At 41.4% G+C, this 8,280-nt stretch overlaps 1 protein-coding gene across 1 annotated transcript; it reads left to right on the forward strand.

Moving 5' to 3' along the window:
• Nucleotides 1-2,511: 2,511 nt before the first annotated feature.
• LOC126511691 (40S ribosomal protein S15a-like) lies at nucleotides 2,512-2,964 on the forward strand. Its single transcript, XM_050159030.1, has one exon. It carries the CDS (start codon nucleotides 2,538-2,540, stop codon nucleotides 2,928-2,930), a length of 393 nt encoding a protein of 130 aa, XP_050014987.1. The 5' UTR covers nucleotides 2,512-2,537; the 3' UTR covers nucleotides 2,931-2,964.
• The last annotated feature ends 5,316 nt before the right edge of the window (nucleotides 2,965-8,280 follow it).

Below are 8,280 nucleotides of genomic sequence, written 5' to 3' on the forward strand. Positions count from 1 at the left end.
AAAAGAAACACACCCTAGTTTGGAGACCCAAGCCAGTGAAAGAAATGATTTAGCCCTGAGCCCAGACCCAAAGAAATGCACCCTGACTCTTAAACCAGTGCCAAAGAAACATATTTTGTCCCTAGAACCAGAGCCAGGGAAAGAAACATACCCTAGCCCCAAAACTAGAGCCAAAAAGCTTTAAAAGGCCAATCAAAGAAACACAGTTTGGCTCTGAGATTAACCATCTCTGCCCATGACCAACTAAACTAACCAATCCCTGAGCAGGGAAAAACTAGCCAATCCCTCTCCTCCCTGGGAAAACTCTGCCCCTAAGAAGTCCTGTTCGGTTTGAGGCCGCTCTTCTTTCCCCCAGGGTAGATTTCTTTCCCTCCCAGGAAATCTCTTGACTGAGGTTTGGACGAAGACCTTCTTGTGCCAGAGCAGACAAGGCGCAGAGGAGAACAGGGATATAACCCTGTTTCGCTGGGGAAACCTCCCCCTAGCAGAGCAGGGTTGCTACACTCCAGAGCACCAGAGCCGAGCTGTTTGCCCAAGCAGAGCTGTCACTTTGGGGAAACCTTCTTTAGAGCAGTGTTGCAAATGCTACACTTACTGTGACCTGTGCTGTTCCCTGGTTCCCGACTGCCAGAGTGCGCTCCCACCCAAGGTGTAAACTCAATATTCCCTGGCTCCTGACTGCCAGGATCCCTTTCCTTTTGAGCTGTGTCACCTCCGAGATCCTCATCTGAGGCATTGTGCTGTGCTTGACTGTTGTCATGGGATAGAATGTTACTTTCACTGTCTAAAGACTGGTTACATTTGTTTATGCTGCAGAATGTTACTTTAGCTATGTAAAGGTGTGTTACTTTTGCTCATGCTGCATTTGTTGAATGATGCAAAGATGTGTTGTTTTGTCTGCCTAAGACACCTAATTGGTCGTATAAAAAGCTTAACAGCCTATAGCCAGGCAATATAGGGACAGGCGGGACTGGCAGGCTGAGAGAATAAGTAGGAGGGGAAATCAAGGCCTGAGAGAGAGGGGGAGGGGAAGGAAGGAGAGGGGAGGGGAGGGGAGGAGAGGGGAAGGGAAGGGAGGAGAGGAGAGGAGAGGAGAGGAGAGGGGAGGAGAGGAGAGGGGAGGAGAGGAGAGGAGAGGAGAGGAGAGGAGAGGAGAGGAGGGGGGAGGAGAGGAGAGGAGAGGAGAGGAGAGGAGAGGAGAGGAGAGGAGAGGAGAGGAGAGGAGAGGAGAGGAGAGAAAGAGAAGGAGACACCCGGGGCCATACAGACAGGCAGCCACCAGTGAACCAGACACGTGATAGGACATACAGAGTGAAAGAAGATAAAAATCCCTGAGGCAAATGTGGATGAAGAAAAATAGGCTAAATTATGAGATAGGTAGAAATGAGCATAAGATAAGGCTGGGCATTCATGACTAATATCAATTCTCCATGTCTTTGTTTGGGAGCTGAAGCTGGTTGGTGGCCAAAAGAAAGCCTGCTACAGGATTTTTTTAAAGTAACTTTGTTGTGGGGCTCTTGAGTGTGAGCTTTGAAGATGACAGAGTTGTTGCAGCATTGACAACTGTCCAAGTAGAGCAGAACGGGAAGGGCTGCCCTGTAGGAGGATATTATTGTAACTAGGCAAAGGTGTGTTACTTTTGTTTATGCTGTGTTTGTTTGATTATGTAAAGCTTTGTTGCGTTTGTTTCACCTTGCCTGCCTAAGGCACCTGATTGATCTAATAAAGGGATGAACAGCCAATAGCTAGGCAGAGGAAGGATAGGTGGGGCTGCTCGACAGAGAATAAACAGAAGTAGAAATCTGGGCTCAGGAGGAAGAAGAGAAGAGGGGAAAGAACAAGGAACATACCTGGGGCAAGAAGCCCGGACAAAAGACAGACAGACAGACCTGAGAAGCAGTGAAAGTAAGATATACAGAAGGAAAGAAAAGGTAATAAGTCCTGAGGCAAAAGGTAAAAAGAAGCCAGAAATTTTAAGTTAAAAGAGCTAGCTAGAGAGAGGAATATAAGGTAGGAGGAGACAGGAGCTCACCACATTCACTCTGAGGGCTTGTAGAGACCCCATAGCCCATTCAGTTGGAGGATTTCATGGAGCCTCAACAGTGCGGCAGGCAGACCACCAGGCTGCAGGGAGAGGAAGTCTCAGCACCACAGTGGTCCACAGCAACAGCAGTGGCCTCCAGAGAGTCTCTGACCACCAGAGCCTCACCCTCAACCCTGACCGCAAATGGAGGAACAACCATCAAAGCAATGACCATGCCTGAACCAAGAGGAGCAACCATCCTGTAGGTCCATAGGCACTTGGAAGAATGATTACAGAAGGCTCTGTCCTGCTTACACCTGAAGGAATGTTCAAGGGAGCCACAGCCCCCAGCTACACCAATTGGAGGAAAAGAGACACTCCTGAAACACAGGCCCCACCTGTTCCAATTGGAGGAAGAGATGGGTAAACAGCAAGGTAAGAATACACTGAGCAGCACAAAGAGCAGTTCAAACTAGTGGTTCTGCTCTTTCGGCCATCTTCCCGCGCCGCCACCATGGTGCGCATGAACGTCCTGGCCGATGCTCTCAAAAGCATCAACAATGCAGAGAAGAGAGGCAAATGCCAGGTCCTCATCAGGCCCTGCTCCAAAGTCATCGTTCGGTTCCTAACCGTGATGATGAAGCATGGTTACATTGGTGAATTTGAAATCATTGACGACCACAGAGCTGGGAAGATCGTCGTGAAGCTCATTGGCAGGTTGAACAAGTGTGGAGTGATAAGCCCTAGATTTGATGTGCAACTCAAAGACCTAGAAAAATGGCAGAACAATCTGCTCCCGTCCCGTCAGTTTGGCTTCATTGTACTGACCACCTCAGCTGGCATCATGGACCATGAAGAGGCAAGACGAAAGCACACAGGAGGGAAAATCCTGGGATTCTTTTTCTAGAGATGTAAAACATAAATAAAGAGCCTTTATGGACAATAAATAAATAAATAAATAAACTAGTGGTTCTACAACAGCAAGACCCGAGCATCCTAACACAAATGAACCAGAAGAAAACAAGCTTAAGAAATAACTTTATAAAGATAATTGAGGCCCTTAACGAGGAAATAAAAAAAAAATCCCTTAAAGAAGTGGAAAAAAAGACAAACAAAAAATTAGAAGAAATCAACAAATCCCTTAAATAAAACCAAGAAAAAGCAATCAAACAGGTAAAACAAATTGTTATGGTCTTGAAGGGGGAAATAGAAGCAATAAAGAAAACACAAACTAAGGGAAATCTGGAAATGAAAAATCTGCATAAATGATTAGGAACTATAGAAGCAAACATAAACAATAGAATGTAAGAGGCAGAAGAAAGAATCTCAGGAGTTGAGATACAATAGAGAAAATACATACATCCGTCAAAGAAAACAATAAATTCAACAAATCCTTAACACAAAATATCTAGGAAATCTGGGACACTATGAAAAAATTGAACCTAAGAATAATAGGAATTGAAGAAGGAGAAGTCCAGCTCAAAGGCACAGAAAATATATTCAACAAAATCATAGAAGAAAACTTTCCCAACCTAAAGACAGATATTCCTATGAAGATACAAGAAGCTTACAGAACACTAAATAGAGTGAATCAAAAAAAAGTTCCCTTGCCATATAATAATCAAAACCCTAAACATACAGAATAAAGAAAGATTATTAAGAGCTGCAAAGGAAAAGGTCCAAGTAACATATAAAGGCAGGCTTATCAGAATTACACCCAACTTCTCAATGGGAACAATGAAAGTCAGAAGGCCCTGGACAGGCATCATATAGACATTAAAAGACCATGGATGCTAGCCCAGACTACTATATTCAGCAAAGCTTTCAATCAACATAGATGGAGAAAACAAGATATTCCATAACAAAACCATATTAAATCAATACCTATCCACAAATCCAGTCCTACAGAAAGTACTAGATGGAAAACTCCAACCCAAGGAATTTAGCTACACCCACAAAACACAGGAAATAGATAACCACACAAAAGTAAATCCAAAAGAAGAGAAACCACATACAATACTACCACCACCAAGAACAACAACAACAAAACCCAGAAACTAGCAAACACTGGTCATTAATATCCCTTAATATCAATGGACTCAAATGCCTATAAAAAGACAAAGTCTAACAGAAAGAATACAAAAACAGAATCCATCCTTCTGCTGCATACAAGAAACACACCCCAACTACAAAGACAGACATTACCTCAGAGTAAAGGGGTGGGAAAAGATTTTCCTATCAAATGGACCTAAGAAACAAGCTGTTGTAACTATCTTAATATCTAAAAAAAATGAACTTCAAACTAAAATTAATCAAAAGAGATGAAGAAGGTCATTTCATATTAGTCACAGGAAAAATACAACACAACAAAGCCTTAATTCTGAACATCTATGCCCCAAATACAAGGTCACCCTCATTCATACTAAATAGGAATTCATTCATTACTAAAGCTTAAATCACACATTTATAGTGGGAGACTGCAACACCCCATTCTTTCCACTGGACCGGTCTACCAGACAGAAATTTAACAGAGAAATAAAGGAACTAACAGATGTTTGACTCAAATGGCGTAACAGGCATCTATAGAACATTTCATCCAAACACAAAGGAGTATACCTTCTTCTCAGCACCTCATGGCTCCTTCTCCAAAACTGACCACATTCTCAGTCACAAAACAAATCAGCAAATCTCAACAGATACAAAAAAAATAATTAGAATACCCTCCTTGTATCTTATTAGATCATCATGACTTAAAGTTAGAATTCAACAACAACACTAATTGCAGAAAACCCACAAACACGTAGAAACTGAACAGTAATCAAAGAAGTCACCACTGGGTCAAGGAAGAATAAAGAAAGAAATTAAGGCTTCCTAAAATTCAATGAAAATGACTGCACAACATACCCAAAGCTATAGGATGCAATGAAAGCAGTGTTGAGGAGAGTTCATAGCACTAAATGCCTACATAAAGAAGCTGGAAAAATCCTACACTAGTGAGTTAACAGAACACCTGAAAACTAGAGCAAAAAGAAGCAAACTCACTCAGGAGGACTAGACAGCAGGAAATAATCAAGTTGAGAGCGGAAATCAACAAAAATAGAAATAAAGAATCAATGAGACAAAAAAAAAAAAAAAACAGACAAACCTTTATCCAAATTAACCAAAAGGTAGAGTGAGAATATCCAAATTAACAAAGTCAGAAAGAGAAAGGGACACATAACAACAGACATGGAAGAACTCCAGAGAATCATCAGGTCATACTTCAAAAACTTACACTCTACAAAATTGGAAAACTTGAAGGAAATGAACAATTATCTGAATAAGTACCATATACTAAAATTAAATCAAGACCAGATAAGCAAATGAAATAGACCTATAACCATTAAAGAAATAGAAACAGGCATGGAAAGTCTTCCCCCCCCCCAAAAAAAAAACCCAGGGCCAGATGGTTTCAGCACAGATTTCTACAAGAACTTTAAAGAACTAATACCAATACTTTTCTAATTGCTCCACACAATAGAATAGAAGGGACTTTGCCAAACTCTTAATTGTAATGAGTCTACAGCTACTCAGATGCCCAAACCACACAAAGACACTACTAAGAAAGAGAATTACAAACCAATCTCCCTCATGAACATTGATGCAAAAATTCTCAATAAAATATTGGCAAATTGAATCTAAGAACACATAAGAAAAATCATCCACCATGACCAAGTAGGCTTTATCCCAGAGATGCAGAGATGGTTCAACATATGAAAAATCTATCAATATAATCCACCATATAATCAAAGTGAAAGAAAAAAACACATCTTGTTAGATGCTGAAAAAATTGACAAAATTCAATACTCCTTCATGATAAAGGTATTGGAAAGAGCAGGGATACAAGGAACATACCTAAATGTAATAAAGGCAATATACAGCAAGCCGACAGCCAACATCAAACTAAAAGGAGAGAAACTCAAAGCGATCCCACTGAAATCAGGAACAAGACAAAGCTGTCCACTCTCTCCATATCTATTCAAGATAGTAATTGAGGTTCTAGTTAGAGCAATAAGACAACAAAAGGAGATCAAGGGGATGCAAATTGGAAAAGAAGAAGTCAAACTCTCACTATGTGCAAATGATATAATAATATACATAAGTGACCCCAAAAATTCTACCAGGGAGCTCCTACAGCTATTAAGCACCTTCAATAATGTAGCAGGATGTAAGATTAACTCAAAAAAACTCAGTAGCCTTCCTATATACAGATGACAAATGAGCTGCAGAAGAAATCAGAGAAACATCACCCTTTACAAAAGTCACAAATAACATAAAATTTCTTGGAGCAACTCTAACCAAACAAGTAAATGACCTGTATAACAAAAACTTTAAATCTTTGAAGAAAGAAATCAAAGAAGACATCAGAAAATGGAAAGATCCCCTATGCTCTTCAATAGGTAGGATTAACATAGTAAAAATGGCAATCTTAACAAAAGCAATACACAGATTCAATGCAATGCCCAGTAAAATCCTTCACAGACCTCAAGAGAATAATACTCGACTTCATATGGAAAAACAAAAAATCCAGGTTAGCCAAAACAATCCTGTACAATAAAGGAGCTTCTGGAGGCATCATCATCCCTGACTTCAAACTCTACTACAAAGATACAATAATGAAAACAACTCGCTATTGGCATTAAAAAAAAAGAGGAGGGCCAATCGAACTGAATCAAAGACTCAGATATCAATCCAGACACCTACAAGAACACCTGATTTTTGACAAAGAAGCTAAAATTATAAAATGGAAAAGAAAAAGCCTCTTCAACAAATGTTGCTGGTATAACTGGATGTCAACATGTATAAGAATGCAAATAGATCCATATCTATTTGCACAAAACTCAAGTCCAAATGGATTAAAGACCAACCACACTGAACCTTAAAGAAGAGAAAGTGAGAAGTACATTTGAACACATTGGCATATGAGACCACTTCCTAAATATAACTCCAGTAGCACAGACACTGAGAGCAACAATTAATAAGTGGAACCTCTTGAAATTGAGAAGTTTCTGTAAAGCAAAGGACACAGTCAACAAGACAAAATGGCAGCCTACAGAATGGGAAAAGATCTTCACCAACTACACTTCTGAGAGAGGACTGATCTCCAAAATACACAAAGAACTCAGGAAACTGGACACCAAAATACCAAATAATCCAATTTAAAAAAATGAAGTACAGACCTAAACAGAGAGCTCTCAACAGACGAATCTCAAGTGGTCGAAAGACACTTATGGAAATGCTCAACATCCTTAGCCATCAGAGAAATGCAAATCAAAACAACACAATCCTATGCCTCCAGTTCCAGGAGATCAGACATCCCTTGTTTCCTTGCCCCCCCCCCAAACATCCAGTGCACATAAATGAATTCAGGCATGTACACATACAAACGCAATGGAATAGAGGAATCCTTAAAAATTGTTATTTGATGATACTGTCAGCTGGGAAATGTGCTGTTTGATGAAGCATATGACTTCAAAGTTTGAGTTCTGGAAATTCTGGAACTTAAGTGCTTGCTGACTTGCTAGTCCACGTGTCCACATGGCTTCACCTCCAGCCAAGGAGCTTGTCTCATAGCCAAAGAGGAGCAACAGGAGCCCCGGAGGATGCTACTCACTGGCGGACATACGCTTACCTTACACGGTTCAGGATCACCTACCTGGGGCTGATGCTGCTCACCTTGGGATGAGCCTTTCTTAGTAAATTAGCAGGCAAGACATGCACACCGTGCAGGCCGATCCGATGGAGACGATTCTTGGACTGCGGCTCTCCTTTCAGTTGGCTCTAGGCTGTGTCAAGTTGAAAGCTGAAGCTAAACAGGACGGTGATCTGAACCCTTTTACCTAATACTGTTAAATCTGGAAGCTTCTGTACACTTCAGCTACCATTGTCTTCCAGGATCCAAACACCAGTCAGCAAAGCCAGCAAAAGCCCTTCACTTCATAATCCAATAATCCTTGAGTCCCAGCAAGGGAAAGAAAACATTCCAAGTCCAACACACTAGTTTTGGAGATGAAATACCAAACCATTACTTTCAGAAGGTGAGTGGCTCTGGGTACCATCTAGCCTGTGTCTACAGCTCTGGGGAGAGGAGACAGAGAGAGAGAGAGAGAGAGAGAGAGAGAGAGAGAGAGAGAGAGAGAGAGAGAGAGAGAGAGAGAGAGAGAGAGGGGGGGGGGGGGGGGGGGGGGGGGGGGGGGGGGGGGGGGGGGGGGGGGGGG

This window comes from Alexandromys fortis, unplaced genomic scaffold (genome assembly GCF_014885135.2).
Source record: "Alexandromys fortis isolate MF-2015 unplaced genomic scaffold, M_Fortis_MF-2015_v1.1 scaffold_90, whole genome shotgun sequence".
Taxonomy (NCBI): Eukaryota; Metazoa; Chordata; class Mammalia; order Rodentia; family Cricetidae; genus Alexandromys; species Alexandromys fortis.

What these genes read in the sequence shown, in the direction of transcription:
- LOC126511691 (XM_050159030.1), top strand. Translation starts at nt 2,538, where the DNA reads ATGGTGCGCATGAACGTCCTGGCCGATGCTCTCAAAAGCATCAACAAT.